At 44.1% G+C, this 27,858-nt stretch overlaps 1 protein-coding gene and 1 long non-coding RNA gene across 9 annotated transcripts; one reads left to right on the top strand and one right to left on the bottom strand.

Moving 5' to 3' along the window:
- Window positions 1-378: 378 nt before the first annotated feature.
- LOC146768553 (uncharacterized) lies at window positions 379-27,858 on the top strand. Its single transcript, XM_085571500.1, has 7 exons — window positions 379-978; window positions 1,073-1,192; window positions 2,751-2,825; window positions 2,947-3,038; window positions 8,543-8,596; window positions 15,140-19,124; window positions 20,382-27,858. The coding sequence occupies exons 2-6, from the start codon at window positions 1,080-1,082 to the stop codon at window positions 15,169-15,171; spliced, it is 366 nt and encodes a 121-aa protein (XP_085427626.1). The 5' UTR covers window positions 379-978; window positions 1,073-1,079; the 3' UTR covers window positions 15,172-19,124; window positions 20,382-27,858.
- On the bottom strand, window positions 3,365-27,726 carry LOC144245971 (uncharacterized). 8 transcript variants are annotated; one of them, XR_014952816.1, is made up of 9 exons: window positions 26,201-26,334; window positions 24,956-26,120; window positions 22,596-24,875; window positions 22,440-22,512; window positions 18,022-22,362; window positions 9,410-16,724; window positions 9,079-9,156; window positions 8,511-8,588; window positions 3,365-7,952 (listed from the first exon to the last, which is right to left on the bottom strand). It is a non-coding gene; the product is annotated as an uncharacterized LOC144245971 (long non-coding RNA). The 8 variants fall into 8 exon arrangements; XR_014952783.1 differs by lacking the exon at window positions 3,365-7,952 and adding an exon at window positions 27,582-27,726 and having other exon boundaries at window positions 8,198-8,588; window positions 26,201-27,500; XR_014952791.1 differs by lacking the exon at window positions 3,365-7,952 and adding an exon at window positions 26,378-26,502 and having other exon boundaries at window positions 8,198-8,588; window positions 26,201-26,272.

The following is a 27,858-nucleotide window of genomic DNA, read 5'->3' as shown; positions in this document are numbered from 1 at the left end:
GGACCGGCGCTCGGAGCTCCGTGCGGGGATCGGATCGGGGCAGCTCCCGGCCTGCGCGGCGTCCGAGGCGCTCAGCTGAGATCGGGATCGGGATTCGGGTTCTGGTCCCGCCGGTGTCTGCTGGGGGAGCCGGGCAGAGCCGCTCCTTCCTCGGCGGGCAGGGAGGGGGTGCCGGGGCCGGGGGGTCGAGGCGGGATCGGGGCTGGGATCGGGACCGGCAGCGCCGCGGCCGGGAGGAGCCGCTCCGGGACGGGCGCCGCCGCTCCAGCTGCGGCCGGCCCGGGGCTCGGGTCCCGCCGGGGCTCGGGTCCCGTTCTCGCTGTGGCCGCGGGGAGCCGGGGCTGCGTCGGGGCCGGGACCCCATCGGCACCGCCGCTCCCGCAGCGCCGCCTCCGGCCCCGCGGGCGGACACGGAGCCGCCCCGCAGCCCCCGCGGGATGCCGAGCCCCCCCGCCCCGGTAGCCCCGTGGCCACCGCGCTCCCCTGCGAGCAGCAGCGCCCGCCTCCCCCGCCCCGTGTCCGCATCCCCGGGGGAGCCCCGCCGGACGAGCGGGGCTGCGGCGCCGCGGCCGGGAGCGGCCGCTCCGCCGGGGCCGCTGCTCCCGCTCCGGCTGTGCCCGGTGCGGGGCTGGAGGAGCCGGAGCTCCGAAGGGCAGAGAGCACCTCCTGTCCTTGGCTCTGCGGGGCGGGAGCTGCCGTGCCCTGCCCGTGGCTCGCAGCGTGCCGAGCGCACGTCCCGGCACGGGCACCGGCGCACGGGACAGCGCTGGCACGGACACGGCTGAAGGGCTGCCCGCGGCTCCTCGGCCAGGGGCTGCTCCCCACAGGCACGCAGGGATGCTTCAGCCCGGACAGACGCCACCGACAGCCCACAGGGACCCCAGGGAACGGCTGGCATTACCTGGGAATGGAGGCACGGCCGTTTGCAGAGGGGCTCTGACAGCAATCCCTGTTTCTGACCTCCCACACAGCTGCCAGGTATGTTCCAGCCACCCCAAATCTCCTCCCTCTTTTCCAGCCGGAGCCTATCATTCACCAGCAGCATTTGAGCCAAGGCAATCTTCCTTCACAGGTACTAAATGCCAAGCAAGAGCCTTGGAGATGCCTTGAAATCAGAGGTTGGAGTGCAATTATGTTTGGAGATTTCCAGGGAGCCAGCTGGAGGTGCAGAAGGGATGGAAAACTCTCACAGGTGGGTCCCACTGGAGATGTGCTGCAGGCAGGGATGTGCATCCCTTTCCTGAGGGGAAAGGACATGCAGAGGCCACTGCCGAGGCTCTGAAAGGAGCTGAGCTTCTGCAGGAGAGATGTTCTGCCTCAGCACAGGCCGGGAGCTCATCCAGCCACTGCCTTGTCCTGCTTTAAAACATCAACTGGAGCCTGAGCTCCGGGGAGTGAAATCAGTTGAATTCCAGGGAACTCTGTCAAGTGACCCCAGACACATCCCTGGGGCTGGGGGATGAGGGTTTTAAATAGCAAGTTCTGTGGAATAGAGACCTGTCCTTGTCCTGATCCCACTGAGCTTCCCTGGAACCTCTGCTGGTTCCTGACACAGCTGGTGCTAAAGTGGCAGCTCTGCATGGGAATTTCCAATCTCCACGAGGCACTGTCAGGTTATTCCAGCAGGAACTCAGCAGGGAACCTGGGGCTGTGGGTATAATTCATCTGAACTAGCAAAGCTGATACTGAACCCCAAATCCAGGCACCATACAAAGAACAATCTTTGTGCTAAAGCCCCTGGGCTGGGAAATTTCAGCAGCCAAATGTATGGAATGATCTAAATCCCAGCAGGCAGCATCCCCCAGCGGGACAATCCAAGTGCCAGGGTGGGAGCTCTTGTCCTTCCCCTGCTGCTGGTGGGACAAATTCCCTTGGCACAGCTGGTGGGGCAGGAGCTGAGAGCAGGAGGGGCAGGAACAGGGATGGGAGATGAGGCTGCTGGAATGTCACCTGGAGCACCTGAACACGTTCTGTCCCTGCAGGAGCCAAAGCAGATCCCTCCTGGCCGGGCTGGAGGGCAGCTGCTGGATCTGCTCTGGGGGAAAACTCCCTGCCCCTGCCAGGAGCACTGGCTCTGCTCTTCCTCCAGCTTCTGAGCAGTGTCAGGGCCACCGTGAGGGAGTTCAAACCCGAAAAATCCCCACAGCCCACGGAGTGAATGATCCCAGCAGAGAAACGCAGCATTGAAATAAAAATCTTACAGCTCTGTCAAAAAGGCTGTGACAACACTGCAACGGGATTCCCAGGAACCTTCTGGTTTGCTCTCGGAATGCTCTTGGTTCTCTTTTATGTATTTTTAGTCCCTCAGTGGGCAGCTTGTAGGATTTATTCTGGGACTTAGAGGTTGAGCAGGGTTGGCTCAGGATTGACCTTCACCTCTGGTGCCTCTTTGTGCAAACACAACGTGGCCGGGCTGGGTGAACTCGTGACCTCAGCTTTCCCCTCCAAAATGTCCCTCACTAATTTCCCTGGGGTGAGCTGGGATTTTGGCCCAGACTGTCACTCCTCGCCTCCCCGTGCCCGCGCAGTGTCCGTTCTGTCCCCACGGTGCCCTGGGGACACCGGGGGGTCCCTTTGCCTTTCTCCTGCCCCTTTCCAGCCTGAGGCTCCTCTGCCCGTGTCCCACACAGCACAGGGGCACCGAAGGGGAAAGGCTCCAGAAAACATTTCTGCAATTCCTCAGCAATTATTTATTTATTTATTTATTTATTTATTTACTTATTTAATCACATTCTTCTCCTCTTCCCCAGGGAGAAGAACATGAACTCACAGCCACGGAGGCCTGACGGGTTCCTGCAGCGAGAGCTCGGTGCGTGTCCGCAGAGGTGAGTGCAGCACCTGAAAGGAAAAAGCACAGGGGAAAATGGGATTTATTTTGCTTCAAAGTTATTGCAAGTTCTTAAAGCCCAACCAACTTTTGCTCTTGCTTTTGGTCGGGTGGAGCAGGAGCAGTGGGCAGAGGTGGTGCCATCGATGTGGACGTGCCCGATGCTTTCTGGGGCAGAAAAAGGAGATTAAGCTCACCTTACATCAAGCAGGTATTTAAAAAGATTTATAGCTCTTCAAACGTAGCACCCTTTAATTACCATAATGTTTCTTCCATGATTTTAACTAATTCTCAGTGTATTTTATAAAACTTAAAATAACACCTCCTCCCCATAAAACAGACTCATCAAGCATTAGATAAAAAGTCCTTGTGCCAGTCTCAGGCTTCCACATCTAACAGGAGACCCTCCCCGTAAGCAAACAAAAAAAATCAAAATAACGTACCAAAACTAGTCCTTGCTAACACTAAAAATACAGCTCGACCGTATCCAAAAAACCCCCGATTTTATTTATTCCAAACACCAAATATTCTTAAAATTCTAAATCAATAACTCTTAAAAAAAAACCCCATCAAAACTTACTTCAAATATAGAAAAGCCTAACTGTATAGATAAATATTTGTCCAAGCCCACAAAAAATATAAAACAATCTAATCAATATCCTACATTTAACAAAACCCACTACACAAATTAGTACCATTTAAAATGTAACATAAATAAAAATCTATTACTGAGAAACATATTTCCCAATAAATAAAACCACCCTGTAAAGATATAAGTAATAATCTTAACTCAACAAGCTAAAATGTCTCCAAAACCAAAAGACTTAAAATACCTTCAATATTTATAAATAACAACATTCAATATGTTAAGTGTTAATAAAATCAAACAAAATTAAATGTCAATACATTTAAATAAATACATTAAGTTTCTTTTTATCTATTAAAATTAAGTTTATTATTCCTTACTATCAAAATTCATTCAATCTAAATTTAAATGTTATTTAATATAACCTATCCTAAGTTTTATTAAAAATCACTTCTCTAAACTATACAGTATATGGTTAATATTCTTAAAAAAAATAAAACAACTCAAATTAAAACAACTAAAAGAAAACACTACCAAACACCTATTCAGAAGTAAAAAAAATACAGTGTATTGTATCATCAATTTCATCAAAAATTCTGTTCTTTATTACAATCTCTACTCTTACATAAAATTTCTAATTCCTACTTTTTTTTTCTCTACTTTTACAGCTCTTAAAACAAGTTAACTCTCTAACTAATCTCTACACTAACTCTATAATTTAACCTAAATTTATCTCATAGTTTTAAATATTTTTCAAGACTAAAAAAAATATATTTCATTAAAAACCTCCTCCAAACTGTTAATCTGATCACTTTCCTCAGTTATTATTACAAAATCACTTCAATATAAAACTCAACTACAACATTAATTTCTTTTTCTAAGTTTCACACTAAGTAATCGCTCTCTCATACATTTCCTCCACCTTCACACTCTCAATATCCAAATCCAAACTCACAATCCTGTCCATAACCACTTTCAAATCTTTAAAAAAAAGTTTACTATATTCAAATATATTCTAAAAACACTTCTAAAAAATCCAATTATTAAATAATGTGATTCATCTTTAATCCTAACATTTTTACTCTTAACTACTATTTTTAAAAACATTATATAAAAATATATTAAGTAACATACACCAATTAAAATTTAAACTATAACCTAACCCTATATCTACCTAAATAAAATAATTAACAGGAAACCCAAATATTTTCTGCGTCAAAAATAAAATTCAAATAATTTTAACTTAACAATTTAACTTTATCAATATAACAAATAAACTTATTATTTTAAACTTAAAAAATCATTATCCACACATAATTATTTAACTTACTACTAATTTAACATTTATCAATTGTTAAAAACTCTAAAATAATGTACCATCTTTTAATACTTACTAATGATATAATTTCACCTATGTTACTAATTATAGATATTATCTAAGTAATTCCTAATTATTATCAATTTCTTCTTTACTACATACATTATTTTATTCTTATATTTCTTCATGCTTATAACTGAAAAATTATAACAACTTATACCATTATCTTGCAAATCTATACAATTTTATAAAACAAAACTTAACAATACTTATTTCTTATATCAAAACATAAAGTTTACTTATATCTCAACAAGTACAAAAACCCAAGTAAATTTCAATAAGGAACATAAAACCAGATCACACAAAAAACACACTCACCACTCCACAAAACACCAATGTAAATACACAGATAAATTACACTATGTAAATACAAATGTAGATTATGCAAGAATTGCAACTTACACCTGACGTCTTGTACTGCACCCACCAAAATACATAAACTTTAGGTTTCTTTATAAATATAAAAATCAATATTATAAAAATCTTATTTAATAACTTTCAAAGTATAAAATTCTATCAAATATTATACTTCTACTCTATTTACTTTATTTACTTTTAATTATATCACTTTACCAATTAACCAACCTAAAACAAACATTTAAGTAACTTTCACTAAAGTTTCAAGTTTAAATACTTTGTATTTATCTAGCACTTCTCAAAAAAATCCATTTTTTACCTACTTACTTAATATACCAATAAAAAACATTACAAATAATCCATATAATTAAAAAGCCCTTACATTATTAACTCTTAATATAAAAATAGTTACCAATTTAAAACAAAAACCTCATTTATCCAAGGCGGGAGATGGGCATGCAAGGCAGTGAAGTGCCAGGGAGTGGTAAGAGGCCAAGGCAAGTCTAGGGTTGGCTTTGTCAGGAAAGCCAAGGGAATAAAAGCTGGCGGGAAAACACCAGAAAATTGTGAGAAAGGAAGAAAAGGGGTGTTCCTCTGGGAAGGTGACACGGCTGACAGGCAGGCTGAGGCGCCTTCCATCAACACCTGCAGCACGGGCAAGAAACAGGAGGAGCTGGAAGCCGCTGTGCTGCAGGAAAGTTACGGCCTTTTGCATCTCTGGGATGTGGTGGGCTGAATCCCATGACTGCAGTGTCACTACTGAGAGCTCCAGCCTGGTCAGAAGATACAGGGGAGGAAGGGGAGATGGAGGGATTGCCCTCTGCACCAAGAAGTGGATTCCACGTGAGGAGCCGTGTTTGAAGAACAGCCACGAGCAAGTCCAAAGCCTGTAGGCAAGAACCCGTGACCAAGGCAGCCAAGGAGCCCTGTGGATAGTATCTACTCCAGGCTGCCTGATGAAGGGGATCCTGCTGACAAAGGCTTCTTTCTAAAGCTACAGGAAGCATTGTGCTCGTTGGCTTTCGTCCTGCTGGAGGGCTTCAACCACTGCGCAGTGCAGATCCTTTCTTGACAGGTGACTGAAACAGAGTTCCAGTGACCTTCTCAGTTAAGGTCTGTCACATGCAAAGAAATGCTGCTTTTAGCATCACTAGAAATTAATGCCAGCTGTAGATATGACAAAACCACAAGTGTCTTGCCCACTGAAAATTTTGAAAGAAAGCAGACTGTCTTCAGCAAGATTTAGGATCAAATGCAAAGAGCCACATATCTCTTACCTGATTAATTTCATAGCCACGATTTCGTGTCTTTTGGCTCTTAACATGGATAGTCTTAAGCTGTACTTTGTCATCATTTGGTCAGCTCATGAGGTTTTTTAGTTTTAAAAAAGGCAGAGAAACTGCAACTATCTATCTTTGAGTAGAGGAGCACATACAAAATGTCAGGGTGAAAGATTACTCATACCAGTGTGAAAAACGCTAATCACTTGGTTTTTAAAAGTTTAAAAGTTTAATAATAATAAAATGGTTATAAAAATAATAATATCACTAGAGTACTAAAGTTTAGAGTTAGGACAATTACAAGACAATAAAAAAAGTAAAGAATTACGGACGTCCGGATGTTCTCGGACATTAAGTTACGAAAAGCATGACTTGTGAATAAAGGAATCACCCTTAAACTAATATACTTGTTGCATATTTATATATCTTTTATGGTTACGAATGCATTCTATTTTAAACAAGAAACTCTGTTTGTTGTATGTTAATTGTTTCCTTTAATCCCCTGGCATCTTTGAGTCTGAGTAAGGCCTGAAGAAATTAACTTCTTCTGATAAAAGCCATAAATTCCTCTGCTTTGGAAGATTTAGGTGTTCTTTGAAGTAAGTATCTCATTCCTAAAAAAAAACTTCCCCACATACATAGTCTCGATTTTAACATTAGGTTAGAACCTAAAACTGTATTTAACACACTACTTAAGTGAATTAACACAGCATAACGTTCTAACATTACACATAGAATATTCATTATAGCCTTTGCGAAAAGCCAATCATAAAATATGCATTTTTCACACCAGCAAGGACAAGGAGGTATTGAAGGAGACTGTTGAAGGAGAGGTAAAGTCTTAAATGCTAAAACTGAAGACAGAGCATCACTAAGTTAAAGATTTGTCTATTTGCTTTTAAACTGATACAAAGCAAGACAAAGTAAATTATTATAACTACTTCAAATCTAGTTGAAAATGTGCTGAGGTGTGCATTAAGACCAAGGTGGAAGTTTACAAGTTACAAATGCTTAAGACAATTCTTGCTAGGGATAGATAGCATTGCATCAGGCAGTTTACTATTCCAACCATTCCTGAAAGATGTGCATCTCAAAAAGATATGGCATATGAATTCTTAAATTAGACCAATAATGACATGCACCCAAAAAAGAAAAACGTTCTCTCTTCTCCCTTTCTTTTCTGCTTTCTTGTCATAGTGTGACTAAGGAGAAACGGAAAGAATCCATGAGTGACAGAGCTGATTCCAATCAGTCCTCCCCGATGGAGGGATCAAAGGCCAACTGTAGTGGACCAAACAGGGCTTTCCCCTTGGAAGTGTATTCCATCCCGTCGAGATCAGCACAAACACAAGGGATGAAACCGACTTCCCACGGCTGCCATCCAAGCTATGACACTGTAACTCAGTACCACCTGCACATTTTTTTTGCTTGAATCCTTAAAGTAATGATTCTCTCCATCTCCATCCCTTAAAATCCAATTCTGTCAGCTTTTCAGTGTTCAAAAATGAACTAGTTAAGATAGCACTGAGGAAAGAAAGAAGAAAATAAGCATATTTTATTGTGTAAGTAATTAGATTTGAGATGGAATTACTAAAAGGTAAGCATACATGGACCCCCCCCACACACACACAGTTGTCTTTTTGCAGTTGCACTTAAGGATTGTACTTCAAATATGGTTACACAGATATCTTCCCCCCTCCACATTGACTGCCTCTTAATATTAGAACTAATCTGCCACAAAATTACATGAAATAAAACAGTGAGAAATATACTTGAGAATGACTGTTGTTTACGAAATGGGTAATTTATAGTATACAATTACTGATAAGGTAGAACAAGAGTTCAAAAACTGGACTGCATTACAAAGCACTTCTTCAAACATCAATTTTGGATTATTGCTGGAAGGTACTAACTGGTCTGTTATAGACTAATTTACAGACATTCATAAAATAGTGAAAAATGCATGCTTTAGAAACCTGGGACATTTCATGCCTTTGTGCTAGCAGAACATGAAAATGGAAGTGATTGGCATTTTTCAATGTAGGTTAGTAGCATTTAGAGTTTTTATTCTGGTGTACTAACTGATTCTTTGTATTTTTTCTCTTTTTCTTCAGGTGATTTTTCATCTTCAGGTTTAGTCCATGGAGGGCTGCGAAACTTCTGTAAAGGTAAAAATATGGTGTATAGAATACATATATACATAAACAGAAATAAAAAAGTCTGTTAAAATTGGAATTGTCCCTAGAAAAGGGTCCTGATCTCTAAGTGCAAAACCATACAAGTCTGATGCTACATACAGCTTCATATCACTGCATATTATATATATATATATATAAACAACCACATAGGTATTTAATATTTAATTATTTTGGAAAACTCTCCTTACTCCTGCTTCCAGGGCTATACACATGACACTGTCAAATTAAGTAATTTGACTGCCAGCTTTCTAAATATTTAATAGTTTGCAAATTGTTACCAGCCAGAAATAATTTTGAACAGATCAATTACAATCAGACACAGTCAAAGTCTGAATTAAGTAGTCTTCTCTTTTGAGACAGAACTTGGTGAAGAATGTGTAAGTCTACTTTAAGTAACTGAATCTCATGAGACCTTTTAGTAAAACCCCAAAAATTACTCTGGAAGAGAATACCTGAAAGCTTGTCTCTGTTTCTGCTGCTTCCAAACGAGATGTTGAATCATTACGATTCCCCAGACATGTCTTGGCCACCTGTCAATAGAAATGTCAGAGATAACTACTTCATATTTTTTCCAAAAATATTCAGTTTAAAAAAAAAAAACAACCAAAAAAAACCCAACAACAACAGCAAAAAAAAACAACCCAATTTGGGTCTTCTTTTAAGCCTCCTTGATGAAATGGAACTAAGTTTTCATAGCTAAACTTATCCCAGACTCCCATCATCCCTGTAACAGTCTTCAACAATACAGTCTCGTGACAGCGAGTTTAACAACTTCATACTTACCCAGCTTTTTTTCTTCGTGTTTAAATCTCATCACCAATAGTGAAGTTTACTTCTACAGGTGGTCCTAGGGAACAGAAAATTAATTACAAGTGCCTTTTATGGGTGAGGAAATAGTAACAAACAGTAGAAAATCAGCATTACAGTTAGAACTTCTCTATTACTATTCTCTTGGCTATACTCTGGATCTCTTAGGTATAATAATCCCTGAATAGGAATATAAAGTCACTGAATGGAGAAGTCAGGTGACTCTCAAGGCAGAAAATCTTGCTGCATTACTTCCTGTCATTTTATTCAAGAAATAATGTCATATTCTTTGCCAATATGCTTTTTAATATCTGGGAAAGCAGAGTTGCACAGCATAAATAAAATTAATTACAAAGTGGATTTTTGAACTAAGGAGATCTTCAGGTATGAAACCAGAGATTTGCTCAACACTGGAAATTCTACTGTATTTAAATCCAAGTCCCTTCAGGAGTAGGGTTAAGGATGCAATAAGAAAAGGAGCTGAAAGATTAAATACAGTCAAATATTCATAATACTTGGTCATTGCTCTAAAATGAGTTCACATTGGAATTTCTCTACTTGTTTTGCTATTAAAAGTGACACATTTAAATGGAGTGAAAACGACAAGGTTTTTTTAAAGTTTTGAGTCATCAAGACTCTTTCCAGTGTAACAGTGGGAGGGGTTTAGTCATGTTTAAGCTACTGAAGGCAGCCTCTGAGATGATGCAGATGGATTTGATGTGGGGAACTCTTTCTCATATTTTCCCACTCTAGACAGTAGAAATAAAAATTGGATTCATGTAGGGAATAATCGAGGCAGTATTGATTAAAATAAAGTCTATTGATAAAGCACCTACTCCTTTTAGGACAAAAAATCAAACATCAAACAAACATGTGGTTTATGTCTTAGATAAAGACTAAAAAGTCAGATGACAGGGTAGCAATTTTTCGTAGTCTTGAAATACTTCAAAACCTTATACGTGTGGTCCTGTCAAAACTTCCATTTAAATTATTTACTCTTAATCTAGATTTAAAAAAATTATTCCAAGCTGAATTATCCTCAGAAAAAATGAAGATTTAGGTGACTTCTAGGTGTGTGGCTTGAGGACAAAAGATACTCTAGGTCCAACAATCAATAGTATTGCAAAATGTGTAATAAAGAGGATAGAAATAATGCTAATTAAATATGATAATTTACATATCCAGAATTTTCTCTGACTGTACCTACTAGAACATGAAATCAGGTGACCTATTTCACCAACATCATTTATAGGAGATAGGAAGCAAAAACTATTAATTGCATTAGTAAAGCTGAAGGTCAACTTCTTAAGACATATGCAAAGGAAAAAGAAAAAAACAACCCCGGTCTGCTTTAGAGAAAATAAAAGTGAACAATAAAACAATGCTGTATGAGTGAGTAGTCTTGCAGTGTCTTCATAGGCCAGACAACAAAGGCTATCTTGATAGGAAAAGAGCAATAAAGATTAAGTCTGTATTATTTCACATTTGTTCACTCAGAGATCTTCTCCTTTTAGTAGCACACCATATGGATCACTGTTGGAGAAAGACAGGGACTTTTTCCTAAGGATGTCTTTATGATGTTAAAGCATAACATATTCATTATTGACTCCTTATCACTGTGAAACATTGTATATCATTACCAAATAAATTACAGCTTGAAAACAACAACAGTTCAATAGCCAGCACTGTAACCAGCTCCTGTGGACGAGGTGCAAACACACACACACAGAGGGCTGGGTTTAACAGAACACAAACTGAATCCCACACACATATGACCTCAGGCATATATATATATATAAATACATACATATACATACACCCCCACCTGTGTGTATTTATGTGTTTTTATATGTCTATATCTACATGCATATATAAACACATAAATATGCAAACACGCATAACACATATATCTTTGTGTCCCTCAGCTAAAGATCAGCGGCAGAATATAAACTCAATGAACTAGAATACCTTTCACACCCTTAGGTGACAAAGAAAGCAAAATATTAAACTTCTGTTATTGTTGTTAGTTCCCTCTATGCCAAATAGTGGATTGTTTTGTATGTTTGTCCGTCAGATTTCCTCCCATGAGAGGTACAATCATTACCAATGGACAGAATGGGAGCTCAACATGGCAGAAACTATCAAAAAAGCAAAAACTATTTGCTGTGTTGCTTTCCTCAGCTTAGCGTGCAGCCCGATTAACAAATTATCTGTGTGTGAAATTATGGCTATAAAATCTGCATATTGATTGGTCACGTACACAAAATTTGGGAAGTTATGGTATTCAATTGTCCTAGTAAACAGCACTGCAAAGCTGGAGAGCTTCACAGCTGGATGTATAAATGACAAAGGTGGATAAACAAAGGGTGCATCTTTATTACTGTGAGAACCCCGGCCTTGCTCTGGGGTCTCATGTGGTGGTGAAATTCCTCCTCCCACCCGTGCTTCCAAAGAAAAACTCCGCAGGCTTTAGCTGTTCGGTCTCAAGGCAGTTTATCGCTAGTTATCTAACAGATTATGTTCTTGGACTGCGGCTGTTTGATCAGCGGCCTGGGTAGAGGCACACACACCCCCTGACATCCTCTCGATCTGCTGCCTTCTTCGTCTCCCTCTCCGCCCAGGGCTGCTGCTATCTTTTATAAGATATATTACGTATAACATGTTTACAATTATTCCCCAATACCTACTACCTAGTTGCCAAGTGTTTTTCTACTCTAAACCGATCTGTCAGTGCCAACATCACCAAGAACATGGAGGTAAGGAAAAAGAAGGAGGAAGAACAGGATCAGCCCACTTTCCTCCATCTTAGAACTTCTGACCCCCACCTACAAAGTGAAAACCCCCCTGTACAATACTAAAAAAATTTCCCCTCTACTTTGTAACTACTTTTACTATACTATCTAACCTTTTGTGATTGCTTGTTCCACCTCCAAAGTTGGCAATTCATTCCATGGCTCAAACTCAAAATCACAGCTGTTTTTCAGCTGTCTGCCAGGGTCTAGAATGCCTCTGACCAAGGCCTGGAACCTCTAAAAATGTCTGAGAGACATTTTGAGTTCCCACATATTAGAAAAATTTTAACACGCCAGTCAGAACTCAGCATGTCCAGTGGCTATTGAATCATGCAACTTTACCTGCGAACAGCTGAACAATGTAAATATAAGTATTTTCTACTGCATCAACTCAGCAAATCAGAACTGGCTTTATGGTCAAAAAAAACATAACAATTTAAGGTCAAATAATCAATTCACAAGTGAACAGGAAATCAAGTTTAAATAAGTGGTATTATAACAGTTTTTGCAGTTAGAAAAATCATTCTGCTGCTCCTAAAGAGCATCATCCAGATTTAGTTGACCAGACATTGGAGTTTCAGTGTTCCTGTGCATCACTGCTCCTCTTGGCTTCATAGGGCACAAAAAGCAGATAGGGAGGTTGTTTGTAAAGCACGATGGGGGAGAAAGTACTGGGTTAATTCTGAAGAAAAGAAACCAGATACAGGAGAAAAGAATGGTGTGGTTAGATCAACTGACAAACTATTTATCTTAGTTGTCAGGTTAGGTTCACAGTTTACTCAAAGACACGTTTTATCAGATTTGCTCATGAATTTGTTACAGATCTGTACTGGGAGCTGCTTTAATCACTGTTTAGAAGAAAGATACAGAACAAGAAGTATGTGAAATGTGCATATACCTTCTCAGAAGACACCTCTGCAGTTTTTCATACGCTTTTCCTGTTTTAGATCAGTGTGCTAAGGGGATGGTTAAACTCCGATGATGTAACTTCTTATGACCTTCCTCTTCCTAGTCCTCATTTACAGAATCAAATTTCCTTTAAGGATTTTATTTGCTTGAAATTTCGTTATAAAAATGGTTATTTTTTTTCTCTTATTACACCCTTTGGAAAACAATTGGAGAGTGCAATTTGATCAAAGCTCTGAAACAGATTTAAGAAAATAAAGCAAAATGCTGTAGTTGCTTAGAAATGTATACAATTTTGGCTCCAATACAGAATATCCTTTGTCGTTGAATGATTAATGAACATAGAGTGTTTTTTTACTGCAGGAAATTAAGGCGGTAAATAAAAAGCACTACCACTTCTATTTATCAGAGAAGATTCTGTAAGGACAAAGCAAAAAATCTAATAAGAGAACAAAGAATAATTTTATAAATTCTTTGATGTTGTAGCAATACCAAGCAGGTAGTTAAAAATGAGATGTTATATGCATAAGAATTATCTGACACGAAAAGGCAATTAAGTAAATTATGGTGTAAAAGCCAAAATCCCAAAAGCTTTTGGGAAGACAGAAAAGGGAAGGAATACAGGGGAAAAAGCTCTGCAGAACTCTGGTTCTGCACAGAGGCTTTCAGGAGTCAGACATAAGAAAGCATCTCCGGATAAGGCTAAGAAAAAGTAGTACTGACAAGATGCCTCTAATAAAGTACAAATAATAAAAAGAATGGAAACTTTTACAATACTGAAGGTAATTTGGAGGGGGGTTTTGATGAATTTCAGATGCTGTATCACAGGATATTCTACCTACTTCTGGCTATTGCTGGTCCTATGCCAAATTTCATTACAGATAAATATCAGCAGCGTCTAATTTCCAGATTTGCTACTCTGTATCCCATTTGCCAATAACTTTTCATTTTTTGTATTTCAGTATTTGTTCTAATGTAAACAACACTAATTACTCTGAACAGGCATAAACCCCATAAATACAAAATTGCAGAAAGATCACAAATATAAGATAGAGATGCTTAGCCGTACAGACTTAAAAATACCAGTTGGAACCAGCAACTAACCATTTTGCTTTATTTTTTGCCTCAGTATCTATAAGGTTGCATGTTCTTCTCTAGTTAGTCTTCACTACCTTAATTCTTTCTAAATAGAAATCACATTTTATTTATCAGAGACACAATAAAAGGACCTTTGTGAAGTTCTGAGAAAGGATTATTGAAATAATAGGTTTCTAAGCAATGCAGTTTCTAGTACATCTTCACTAATATTACTTTGAAATGCTGCATTACAACCTTAACCATCCAGCCTTAATCTTCCTTCATTTGAATGCAAGAAGCTGTAAAAACTTCAGAAAAAAATGACAGAGTCAAGTAATGAAAAAAACAATTAAAACTCTTCCTAAGTGTTGCATTTTCTCCAAGTGATAGTGTTCACAGGTACAAATGGCAGCTTTGACTTACCAAAGAATTAGGATCCTTTGGGTATAAATTCCTTCCAGTACTTTCAGAACTTAAAGTGGTATTTCTAATGCCACTATATGTAGGCTAATTGTGGAAAGAAGATTTTTATTTCAGTTCTCAAAGCTAATAATTTGAATTCCTTGTGCCTTTCGTCTCTCTTTGTTAATGTGAGATGATGATGATGAAGAAGAAAAGGTTGCTAACCAATGTCATCACCTGCACTATTTTTATGGCCATCTTAGCCTATGTTAAGATGGACAGGGTGTCTGTCTGCTGATGGACTGAACAGTTAAAAATACAAGCTGTTAGAAGGACAAAAAACAACCACCTAAATAAGTAAACCACCATCTCAATAACTAAAACCTTGATTTTATGGAAAGGTGAATCTTTTAGGTGTCTTTGATTGCAATACTTGATGCAGAAATTAAATACTGGTTTGACTTTTGAAATATATTACCAGTTATTTTCTTTTCCTTTCTCTTTTAATGTATTCACTTCTGTATAAAAGACCTGTTTAAAATGTCTGATACAAGTATTTAGCCTAAGAGGAAGAAGAAGAGGAGAGAGGAGGAGAGAGTAAGAGGAAGAAAAAGAGAAGGGAGGAAGAAGAAGAAGAAAGAGGAGAGAGTGAGAAGAAAGAGGAGAGAGTGAGAAGAAAGAGGAGAGAGTGAGAAGAAAGAGGAGAGAGTGAGAAGAAAGAGGAGAGAGTGAGAAGAAAGAGGAGAGAGTGAGAAAAAAAAAATGAAGAGGAGAGAGTAAGAAGAAAACAGAGCAAGAAAAATAAGAGTCAGAGATAAAAAGAAAAACCAAAAAAGTCAGATTAGAAAGAGAAAGGCAGAGAAAGAGGAAAGAAAGGTGGGGTAAAGAGAAAAAGAGTGAAAGACAAACAGAAAAGGAAGCACTTGAAATGAAAGAGAAAAGCAAATAGAGAGACAAGAAAAAGAAGAAATAGAGCTGAAAACCTACAGGAAAACAAATGGAGAGACTGAACACAAGGTAGGGTTCAAGAGAGAAAGAAATAGAGAGTTAGACAAAAAAGTTAAAGTTGGACAGAAAAGGAAAAAGGGTCAGAGACAAAGACAATGATAGCAAGTGTTAGAAAGACAAAGGCTGACAAAGAAAAAAAAAAGAAGAAAACATAGTGAAACCTAGATTGAAAGAGACAGACATAGAGACATGGGGAAATACATGTAGAGGAATGGAAGAAAATAGGGTGAGAAGGAAATAGGGTTAGAGAAACATAGAGATGTGTTAGAAATGGAAACAAAGGAAAACACAGGCAGAGACAAAGAGTTACACATGGAAGGATAAAGTGAGGAATAGATTAAAGAGGAAAGTAAGAGGCAAAGGGAGAAAAAGGGTGAAAATGATAGGACTCAACCGCACCAAAGAAAGACAGGAGATGAATGGTGGGCAGGGCAGAGGGTAAGAGGCATCATTATTAGGGCTGATTAATCTTTATTCCCTTAAACTTCAGCAATACACAGGGAAACAATGCATACAAATGCAAGTACAGAGACAAATACAACAAAGAATACATCATACCTAGGCACACAAGTACAAGTCCAATTTACATACAGCAAAATACATCAAAAGACAGGAACAACTGCAAAGACAGAACAATATAATGTACTACAAGCCAAATACATATTGACACAATATAACCGTGTCTCCATTTCAGAAAAGTCCACAACGCTTTTATTGTTATGACGCACCCGGAACAAAAACGGCGCAAAACGCTCCGCCGACGTGCACGCCCCCTTCGCGTTACGCACAAACTCACATTCACGGCAACTCGCTCCGGAGACTCCCAAAAAATCCTCCTGCCTGATGAAAACCCCCCCTGAAAGGCAAAGGCCATACACACAAGGTTGTATCTGCTCCACACACACACACAGCTGCAGACACAAGCACACACAAACTCTCACAGACAGACACAGACAGTCACACTCTCACACATTCTTCTGCTGACACGCTGGCTGCCACCCTTACGTGAAACGCTGCACTGAAGAATATGCTTAAACGCTTCTTCTGACCGCAGGACCTCCATGTCAAATGGTAGATTCCAGGAAATTCTGTAGGGACCCGGGGACCTACGAGACAAGGGGAGGCGGTCAGTGACTGACTATCTGAGAGCTAGGAGCTATACCAACTCTGGGCTCATCAGTGTTGTACCCCAAACCCCGTAGAGAACAGATGAACGGCAAAGCTTTGTAACTGCTCTACCTGAGCGTGACTACTTGCCCGGGCAAGGCAGCTCCGATCATAATTGCCACAACAGAGGTGCATACAACATAAGCCAACGTAGGTACATACAGTATAAGCACAAACAACATAAGCCAACGTAGGTACATACAGTATAAGCACAAACAACATAAGCCAACGTAGGTACGTACAGTATAAGCACAAACAACATAAGCCAACGTAGGTACATACAGTGTAAGCACAAACAATATAAGCTAACATAGGTAGGCGCAACATACGCACATACAATAGAAGCCGACACAGGTAGGTGCATCATAAGTGCATACAACATAAGCTGACAGAGATACAAGATAAGTGAGGACTTGATATAATTCTCCAGAAGACTAATTTTTGAGCCCTATATCCTTTGAGAAGGCAGATGCTACGGAACTACTGTGGTCAGGTGATGAGGGGCTAATAAGCTCCGTACGGAAGTCCATGAGAAGGGCTACCAAAACTGAGAATGAAGACGGATGAGAACATCTCGTGTACATCGTCCAGACCCAAAAAGTAAATATGTAAAAATGCCAGAATAATTGATATCCGGGAAGGTACGTGAGCAAAATATGGCCAATACGGCACAAAATGATGTTGCTAAAGCATGGAGATGTAACAAAGGCCTATGACACAGACAACGTGACACGGACACAGACAACGTGACACGGACACAAGTGGAAACTGCCTGGCAATTTCACCTTATGGACCCAAGATTCCTAGCCCAAGATGAGCCATGGGCTGATGATGCCAAAGAAAAGAAAGCCCTAGGGCAGTAGCACTTGATGATGACATGCAACTCCTTTCAAGATGTTAGTGCCAAAGCACTTAAGAGGAAGCCTAAGCAGCTCAGTAGGCCTAGAGAAGGAAGAAATGACTACAGGGTGACTGTAGCTATAGCTCCAGACATGAAGGCGGGCTCCTATGGTGAAAAGATCCACGACAATGTCAAGAGTCAAAGAAGGCCGCCGATGCGAACGTCACGAGAACCAGAGAGGGATCGGAACTGCCCTGCCCGGCGAAGACTCTGGGGGGGCTGAGGAGAAACCCTCTCCCTTTGCTCCCGAGGGGCCCGTCCCACTATGGGCCTATTCTCCAAGCTAACATCAAATAGCCCCCTGTGATAGTAAAGGTTTTCCCCCCATCTCCCACCTACTGGCCCCAGCACTTGGCTTTTGCAAGACAACCGGATGGAATCCAATGTCAGTTGGATGTGGATGGCGAGACGTTCTCTGCATCAGCTTCGGTGCTGCCGTTTCCAAACTTCAGCTACGCTCCTCCTCAGGGTACCTAAGACAAAACAGAAAATGCAACTAGTGCCCACGAAAAGAGGAATCCCCGAAACTCCGACACACCGCTGCCCCGGCTCACCTGAAGTCTTAATTTGACTCCACAAGCTGCCTGGAGGATACCTGAAAAACAAAAAGGTACACACTTAGCATGCTGCTGCATAAGGGTCACCTGTGAGTCACTGTGCCAAAATGCCAACTCACCCGCTCGCCTCTGTTCCTTCACACAGCTAGGGCAGCGACAGCACCTGCAAAAAAACAAAGCAAAACAACCCACACTGAGATACTGTGAAAACAACATCCCCCTGACCTGAAAAGCACACCCACCCAGACCTTACGCTTGCACCCACCTGGCCTTGGACATCCAGACATCCGGACCAGAGACATCTTGCAAGATGACTGCCTAAAATAAAACAAAGTAACCAAGAGTGGATGCTTACAATTGCACCAAAACCTGAAACCTGAGCAAGAACAACTCCTTCTGTCCACTGCTCACCTGGCACACAGGGCCTTGACTGCTGCTATCTGCCTGGACCTCCTAAAAATAAAGGCAAAGAACACTGCTCTAACACGGTCACCCTTTAGGCTTCCCCTGCAAATGCAAACAATGACTGACCTGATCATGGCAGCACCCTCACCCAGGACTGGGGCTCTCTGCCACTGATCTGAACTGTCTGCATCTGAAAGGAAGTTAGGACTAGTGTGAAATGGCTGAGGGAATGAAGCCCCTTAGCAAAGGCTGGGGTTAATATACCCTGATTGGGCCCGCCGCTCATTCCCGGGGCACCCAGGAAAAGGGAAGGGGCAAACCCCACCGAGTAGAAAAGCCCTCAGAGCAGCTGCAGCTGTTCGGCTCCTCTGGCTTGAATTCAAGGGGAATAAAGGGCTGGATATAGAAGGAAACTCTTCAGGGAAATGACAGCTCTTTTTTCTACAACTACTTGGAGCGAAAGGGCAAAAAAACTGGTAAGAAATAAAACTTTGTTTTTAGGCAGCATATCTAGATAAGTTGGGTAATTTGCTGTTAACTTACATAATTATTCCTCAGTGACTACTAAGTAGTGCTCAACATGAGACTAAGGGTGGAGAAAAATACTAATTATATGAACAGTCTAAGTCTTCTTCTTGGGGTTACTAATTAGGACTAACTACATTATAAATAAGAAAAATAATAGGCTCCTGGGCAGCATAAAGGTTAAGTATGTGCTAGGCTTGCCTTTCTCTGAGGTACTTAGTCCTAGGGCACAGAAAGAAGTGCCCTGAAAGGTAGTTTTAAATGCTGAAAAATCATTTTAAAAGAGCCTCCTTCAAGTGAATCCCTTAAAATGAGGAAATGGGGAATTTACCTCCACTGAAATGGATACCGTGGCAAATAAATGGCTTCTGCCCTTTCATTTAATCCCTTGAATACTGGGAAAAGAGAGGCTTTCCTCACTTTAAATCTCTCCAGTGATGAAGACAGAGGGATTTTCCCCTCAATCCAAACCCTTAAGAAAGAGAGATAGCTGGGCTTCCCCCTCAATTTAAGCCTTAGGACAACAAAAATGGTTACTCTTAATTCAAACCCATAAACGACACTGTCAAGGTTTTCCCCCTCTATTTAAACTGGAAAAAAATGGAATATGGGGATTCCCTGTCAATTAGCACCCCTAACAGCATAGAAAAGGCAGGGACTCTTTCAAATGAGACCATTAAAATTGCAGGGGAAGTGCGTTTCCTCATTATTTGAACGCAAGAAATGACGGAAAAGGAAGCTTTTTCCCATACTTGAAACCCCTTTTCTCTCCATAACCCCTCTTTTTTCTGGGAGTGCTGTGGAAGGTCTGGGGGTTCTAGGGGAGGACTGACATAATAAAAGGGGAAAGTTGAAAGCTCTCCCGTGGAACCCCACATGCTGCCCGGCCTGCTCAGGTGCTGCCCCTTGGCAAGAGGGCTCTTCCCTTGGCATTTTCTCCAAGGGATGCTCCGTGCCTGGGTGGGTCCGGCTGCTCCCTGGTCCCTGCTGGATGTTCCGACCATAGCTCCTGGCAGGTGTGCCCAGGTAGCTGCACTGAAAGCAGCTGCTCACGCAGGGAGCTGCTACACCTAGGAGTGAGGGATGAGGTGAAGAAAGGTCCTGTGGGGTGTTCCCTCCCCTACACAGCCCCTTGCCAGACCCTTAAACAATGGGGTGCCAGATTTTCATTTCAAAGATAATTAACAGTCTTTCCCCTGGCCAAACAGGAATTGCGCTTCCAAAATTGCAAACAGCGAATGATTTCTCACAGACCACACCTGCCGACACCAGAAACTCCCGCAGCCCTTGGAGAGCAGCACGCCTTGAGTGAACAGACATCAACACACAGGGAGGGTGAGGTTGGTTTTACAGGGAAAAAGGGCAGAGGTCAGGTCACGAGGTCTGTGGCCCCAAGTGACTTTCAACATCTTTTCGTTCTGAATGGCACAGGATTAATCCTGGAGCAAAACTGCTGCCAGCAAGAGTTCTGCCTGCCCTGGAAGAGACAAGCACCTCCTCGAAACCAACATCAGGAAGTGTAGAGGGTGAGCCATGTTTCACAGAGAATAGGGCCAGCAACAGAGTCCAAGAGCCAGGGGCCCCAAAAGAAGGGCCACCCCCTGAAAATCTGAATGAAGAAGGAGGTGTTGTGGACCCAAGCTGCCCTCATGTCGATGAGGAGTTGCCTTGAAGATCCCAAGTACAACTTGCAAATTGACATCAGGAACCAGGACTGGTGAGTTTTCTTTCCCATGGAAAAGGGCCAGAGTATGTGCCCAGGTGCCCCTGGCCCTCAGCTGGCCCCTGACTTCACAAAATCCAAATATCAAAGAACGTATCCCAGACCAAAGCTGTCCCCGCCTCAAACTTGTGCTGCCCTGAGAGTCCCAAGGGAGCCCTACAAACTGACATCAGGAACCTGGACTGGCGAGTTTTCTTTCCCAGGTAAAAGGACCGCTGTTTGTGCTCATGGCCCTGTGCCCACCACTGGGCCTCCTGAAATTCCGAATGGGATGCCAGATGCCTCCCACACCAAAGCTGCCCCTGGCTCTTGGCCTGGCTGCCCTTGCCGTGGTCCTGGGTGGCCCCGGGGTCTCAGTATGGAATATCCTGTGGCTCTGGGATGACATCAGCTCCCTTTGTCTCCTTTTCCATGGCAGATCGCTTCCAGGAGTCCCCGAGTCCTCCCAGCTGCCCCAGTTCCCTCCCAGTGTGCTACCCAATGTTCCCGCTCCCTCCTGATTTTCCCAGTGTCCCTCCCAGTGTTCCCAGTGCAGGTACTGGACACAGTAGAAGTGGTTCTGTAACTGCTTTGAGCCTTTATTGCCACTATGGGAAGGCTCTGAGGGTTCTCGGGGAGGGCGGGAAGGGATGTGGGGGTCCCAGGGGTGCCACTCTGGGGGTTGGAGGTCCCAGATGGATTCCGGAAGGGGGGCATGGAGTGCTTGAGGGGGTCTCTCAATTGTCACACCGGGAGGGGCCCCAGCGGGTCTGGGGAGGCGGCCCAGGGTGTCCTGGGGGCCACTGGGGATTCTCAGGGATCCCTGGGGACTATTCAGGGGGTCCCAGAGAGTTCAAGGTGGATCCCTGGGGGATCGTTTTGGGGGGTCGCAGGGGTCAGGGGGATTTCCCAATGAAGATCTGGGGGGGAAGGGGGAGTCCTTCAGGGCCTGGCAGAAGGAGGACAACTAAGCATCACCAAACATGTTACGTCAATCTCCTGATACAATCTAGAGCCCAACTACACCCTGCATTACAAATTTCAAGTCCCCAGGACTTGTGCTATTACAGGCTATGCAGCAGGGCAGAGCAGTTGTGGAACAAATACGTGCAGACACCCGTGACACAGGACAGGGAGAGAGAGCTTTTGAGGAGAAGAAAGGACCGAGAGACCCAAAGAACACACAGTGCACCAGAGACAAGTGACAGGACACACACCAGAACTGCTCTGCCCTGAGCACCTCAGCACTGTGATCAAAACAGACACTTTCCCTTTAGCTGGCCTAAGGAGACACTTCTTGCACATCCCCACCCCCAAAGCTGATCCTAAAGGCCCTCCCATCACCCCGCTTTCACCCCATCTGTGGGCCTTAGCCCTCCACTTATCTCTCTGGCATCTGGGGATGAGAATCCATGTCGCGTGCCAATGGAGGCTGCCTCGCCTGCGGGGAATGTCCTATGGTCACCGGGCTGTGGTCCCGTGCTCAGCTACAATCGAGAACACCAAACATCACTGCATGATCTTAGCTGCACAATGGACAAAACCCAGCAATCCTGCTACTCACCATTCTCCAGAGAATGCTCGGGTCACACACTTTGGCCAGGCTCGGAGGCTGCCACCGTCATCGCAGGGTCTGCCTGGGTTAAGAAGAGACAAAGTGACTCGGCATTGCTGAAACACGAGTGGACCTTGGCTCCCCCTCCCTACCTCAGCGACTCACCGCAACTTCTCAGCCATTGCCAAAGGCAACCCTGATGCAATCTTGAAATACAAAATTTCAAGGCTTCATCACAGAGTCCTGCAATACTTCCCAAGAGCTCACAAGCACAGAAAATCCAGGCCATCAGCTGTTGGTGACAAGGGCTTGGCATACGCTGAGTGGATTCCCTAAAGCACACAAACAACAATGGATGCTTACAATTGCACCAAAACCTGAAACCTGAGCAAGAACAACTGCTTTTGTCCACTGCTCACCTGGCACACTTGGCCTTGACTGCTGCTAACTGCCTGGAGCTCCTAAAAATAAAGGCAAAGAACACTGCTGTAACACGGTCACCCTTTAAGCTGCCCCTGCAAATGCAAACAATGACTGACCTGATCATGGGAAAACCCTCACCCAGGACTGGGGCTCTCTGCCACTGATTGGAGTTGTCAGCACCTGAAAGGAAGTTAGGACTAGTGTCAAAAGGCTGCAGGACAACTTAACAGCACCAAACATATTATGTCAATCTCCCCATATAATCCAGAGCCCAACTACACCCTGCATAACAAATGTCAAGTCCCCAGGACTTGTGCTATTACAGGCTATGCAGCAGGGCAGAGCAGTTGTGGGACAAATACGTGCAGACACCCGTGACACAGGACAGGGAGAGAGAGCTTTTGAGGAGAAGAAAGGACCGAGAGACCCAAAGAACACAGAGTGCACCAGAGACAAGTGACAGGACACACACCAGAACTGCTCTGCCCTGAGCACCTCAGCACTGTGATCAAAACAGACACTTTCCCTTTAGGTGGCCTTAGGAGACACTTCTTGGACATCCCCATCTCCAAAACTGACTCAAAAACCCCTCCTGGGGAGTCCCAACCCGGCACCTCTCTTCCATCCCCTCTGTGGGTGGTAGCCCTCCACTTATCTTGCACATATCTGGGGATGCAAATCCCCATCAGGTGCAGAACGAGGCCTCCTGCCTGTCTGGGAAGTTCCAGTTGTCACCAGGCTGTTATCTCTTGCTCTGCCAAGAGAAAGAAAACCAAATGTCAGTGCACTACCTTAACAGCACATGGGCCAGAACCTGACAATTCTGCTACTCACCGTCTCCCAAGAAGTATCGGGCCACACACCTCAGGCACGCTTGGATTCTGACACAGTCATCTCAAGGCACACCTAGGTTAAGGGCAGACAAGGTGACATGGCACTGCTGCAACTTGAGGGTACCCTCGCTCCTCTTCCCTGCCTCACCGCAACTCCTTGGCCATTCCTGTGGGTTACCAGGAGGGGACCTTGAAATGCAAAATTGGAAGGCTCTGTCACAGGGTCCTGTAATGCTTCTGGCAAGACCACACGTGCATGAAACCCGGTCCATCAGCCAGGTGGAGACAGAGGTATGAGTACTCTGAGTGGATTCCCTAAAGCACACAAACAACAGTGGATGCTTATAGTTCCACCAAAAACTAAAAGCTGAGCAAAAACAACTGCTTTGGTCCACTGCTCACCTAGCACAATGGGCCTTGACTGCTGCTATCTGCCTGGACCTTCTAAAAATAAAGGCAAAGAACACTGCTGTAACACGGTCACCATTTAGGCTGCTCCTGCAAGTGCAAACAATGACTGACCTGATCATGGCAACACCCTCACCCAGGACTGGGGCTCTCTGCCACTGATCTGAACTGTCTGCATCTGAAAGGAAGTTAGGACTAGTGTCAAATGGCTGCAGGACAACTTAACAGCACCAAACATGTTATGTCAATCTCCTGATACAATCTAGAGCCCAACTACACCCTGCAAATTACAAATTCCAAGTCCCCAGGACTTGTGCTATTACAGGCTGTGCAGCAGGGCAGAGCAGCTGTGGGAAAAATATGTGCAGACACCCGTGACACAGGACAGGATGTGACAAACCAGGGGACAGGACAGGGAGAGAGAGCTCTTGATGAGAAGAATATCTGCAAGGACCGAGAGACCCAAACAACACAGAGGACACCAGAGACATGTGACAGGACACACATCAGAACTGCTCTGCCCTGCATGCCTCAGCACTAAGGTCAAAACAGACACTTTTCACCTTTAGATGGTCTAAGGAGACACTTCTTGGACATCCCCAATTCCAAACTGACTGAAAAACCCCTCCTGGGGAGTCCCAACCTGGCACCTCGCTTATCACGCCTCTCTGTGGGTCATAACCCTCCACTTATCTTGCACATATCTGGGGATGCAAATCCCTGTTGGGTGCAGAAGAACGCCATCTCCCTGTCTGGTAAGTTCCAGCTGTCACCTCTTGGTCTGCCAAGGGAAAGAAAACTAAACATCAGTGCACAATCTGAACAGCACATCGGCCAAAACCTGGTAAATCTGCTACTCACCATCCTCCTCAGAATGCCCGGGTTCTTGGCCCTCACGCTTTGGGCGTGCTTGGATTCTGACACCGTCATCGCAGGGGACACCTGGGTTAAGGGCAGACAAGGTGACATGGCATTGCTGAAACACCAGTGGAATCTCATTCCTCCCCGACTCACCGCAACACCTTGGCCATTCCTCAGGGCTACCAGGATGGGACCTTGAAATGCAGGATTGGAAGGCTCCATCACAGGGTCCTGTAATGCTTCCAGCGAGATCCAAAGTGCATGAAACCTGGTCCATCAGCCAGTTAGTAACGGAGGTATGCACACTCCGAGTTGATTCCCTAAAGCACACAATCAAGAATGAATGCTTAGAATTGCACCAAAAATTGAGACCTGAGCAAAACCAACTGTTTCTGTCCACTGCTCACCTGGCACACTTGGCCTTGACTGCTGCTACCTGTCTGGACCTCCTAAAAATAAAGGCAAAGAACACTGCTGTAACACAGTCACCATTTAGGCTGCCCCTGCAAATGCAAACAATGACTGACCTGATCATGGGAAAATCCTCACACAAGACTGGGACTCTCTGCCACTGATTGGAGTTGTCAGCAAGTTGAAAGGAAGTTAGGACTAGTGTCAAATGGCTGCAGGACAAATTAGCATCACAAAACATATTAAGGCAATCTCCTGATACAATCTAGAGCCCAACTACACCCTGCATTACAAATTTCAAGTCCCCAGGACTTGTGCTATTACAGGCTATGTAGAAGACAGAGCAGTTGTGGGACAAATACGTGCAGACACCCGTGACACAGGACAGGGAGAGAGAGCTTTTGAGGAGAAGAAAGGACCAAGAGACCCAAAGAACACAGAGTGCACCAGAGACAAGTGGCGGGACACACACCAGAACTGCTCTGCCCTGAGCACCTCAGCACTTTGATCAAAACAGACACTTTCCCTTTAGGTGGCCTTAGGAGACACTTCTTAGATATCCCCATCTCCAAAACTGACTCAAAAACCCCTCCTGGGGAGTCCCAACCCAGCACCTCTCTTCCATCCCCTCTGTGGGTGGTAGCCCTCCACTTATCTTGCACATATCTGGGGATACAAATCCCCATCAGGTGCAGAACGAGGCCTCCTGCCTGTCTGGGAAGTTCCAGTTGTCACCAGGCTGTTATCTCTTGCTCTGCCAAGAGAAAGAAAACCAAATGTCAGTGCACTACCTTAACAGCACATGGGCCAGAACCTGACAATTCTTCTACTCACCATCTCCCAAGAAGTCTTGGGCCACACACCTCAGGCACGCTTGGATTCTGACACAGTCATCTCAAGGCACACCTAGGTTAAGGGCAGACAAGGTGACATGGCATTGCTGCAACTTAAGTGTACCCTCGCTCCTCTTCCCTGCCTCACCGCAACTCCTTGCCCATTCCTGTGGGCTACCAGGAGGGGACCTTGAAATGCAAAATTGGAAGGCTCTGTCACAGGGTCCTGTAATGCTTCTGGCAAGACCACACGTGCATGAAACCCGGTCCATCAGCCAGGTGGAGACAGAGGTATGAGTACTCTGAGTGGATTCCCTAAAGCACACAAACAACAGTGGATGCTTATAGTTCCACCAAAAACTAAAAGCTGAGCAAAAACAACTGCTTTGGTCCACTGCTCACCTAGCACAATGGGCCTTGACTGCTGCTATCTGCCTGGACCTTCTAAAAATAAAGGCAAAGAACACTGCTGTAACACGGTCACCATTTAGGCTGCTCCTGCAAATGCAAACAATGACTGACCTGATCATGGCAACACCCTCACCCAGGACTGGGGCTCTCTGCCACTGATTGGAGTTGTCAGCACCTGAAAGGAAGTTAGGACTAGTGTCAAATGGCTGCAGGACAACTTAACAGCACCAAACATGTTATGTCAATCTCCCCATATAATCCAGAGCCCAACTACACCCTGCATTACAAATTTCAAGTCCCCAGGACTTGTGCTATTACAGGCTATGCAGCAGGGCAGAGCAGTTGTGGGACAGATACGTGCAGACACCCATGACACAGGACAGGGAGAGAGAGCTTTTGAGGAGAATAAAGGACCGAGAGACCCAAAGAACACAGAGTGCACCAGAGACAAGTGACAGGACACACACCAGAACTGCTCTGCCCTGAGCACCTCAGCACTGTGATCAAAACAGACACTTTTTGCCTTTAGATGGCCTTAGGAGATGCTTCTTGCACATCCCCACTCCCAAAGCTCATTCGAAAGGCCCTCCCAGCACCCCACTTTCACCCCCACTGTGGGCCTTAGCCCTCCACTTATCTCTCTGGCATCTGGGGATGAGAATCCACGTCGCGTGGCAATGGAGGCTGCCTCGCCTGCGGGGAATGTCCTATGGTCACCGGGCTGTGGTCCCGTGCTCAGCTACAATCGAGAACACCAAACATCACTGCACGATCTCAGCCGCACAGCAGCCACAACCCAGCAATTCTGCTGCTCACCATTATTCTCCTGAGAACGCCGGGCTCCTCGGGCCGCACGCTTCGCCCACGCCCTCCTGGCAGGGTCTGCCTGGCTGAAGAGCAGGCGAGGTGAGGTGGCGTTCCCAAAACTCGAGTGGACCCTGGTCCCCCTCACTAGTAGTTCCCCCACTTACAGCAACTCCTCGGCCGCTCCTGAGGCTCCCTGGTGCCACCTTCAAGTGACAAAGATCAAGGCTTCGTCGTAGAGCCGCGTGCCGCTCCCCGAATTCCCAGGAGAGCGAAGGAGCGGCTCTGCGGCCGCTTGCAGGGGGGGTCTCGCTGGTACACGAGTGGACTGCCTAACACACACAAACATGAATGGATACTGAGAGTTGCAGCAGAGACACTACAGCTGCAGGCACACAAATCCATAAATAAATAAACTAATGAAATGCAAAAATTCTACCAAAA

This window comes from Lonchura striata, chromosome 1 (assembly GCF_050655825.1).
Source record: "Lonchura striata isolate lonStrDom1 chromosome 1, ASM5065582v1, whole genome shotgun sequence".
Taxonomy (NCBI): Eukaryota; Metazoa; Chordata; class Aves; order Passeriformes; family Estrildidae; genus Lonchura; species Lonchura striata.
Note: the sequence above shows the minus strand (reverse complement) of the source record. Positions and strands in the feature narration are given on the sequence as shown.

Excerpts from the sequence above, each read along its gene's own strand:
- LOC146768553 (XM_085571500.1), top strand. The coding sequence starts at position 1,080 with ATGCCAAGCAAGAGCCTTGGAGATGCCTTGAAATCAGAGGTTGGAGTG. Across the intron at positions 1,193-2,750 it reads GGGATGGAAAACTCTCACAG|GGAGAAGAACATGAACTCAC; the intron begins GTGGGTCCCACT and ends CCTCTTCCCCAG. Across the intron at positions 8,597-15,139 it reads GCTGCGAAACTTCTGTAAAG|ACCTGTTTAAAATGTCTGAT; the intron begins GTAAAAATATGG and ends TCTGTATAAAAG.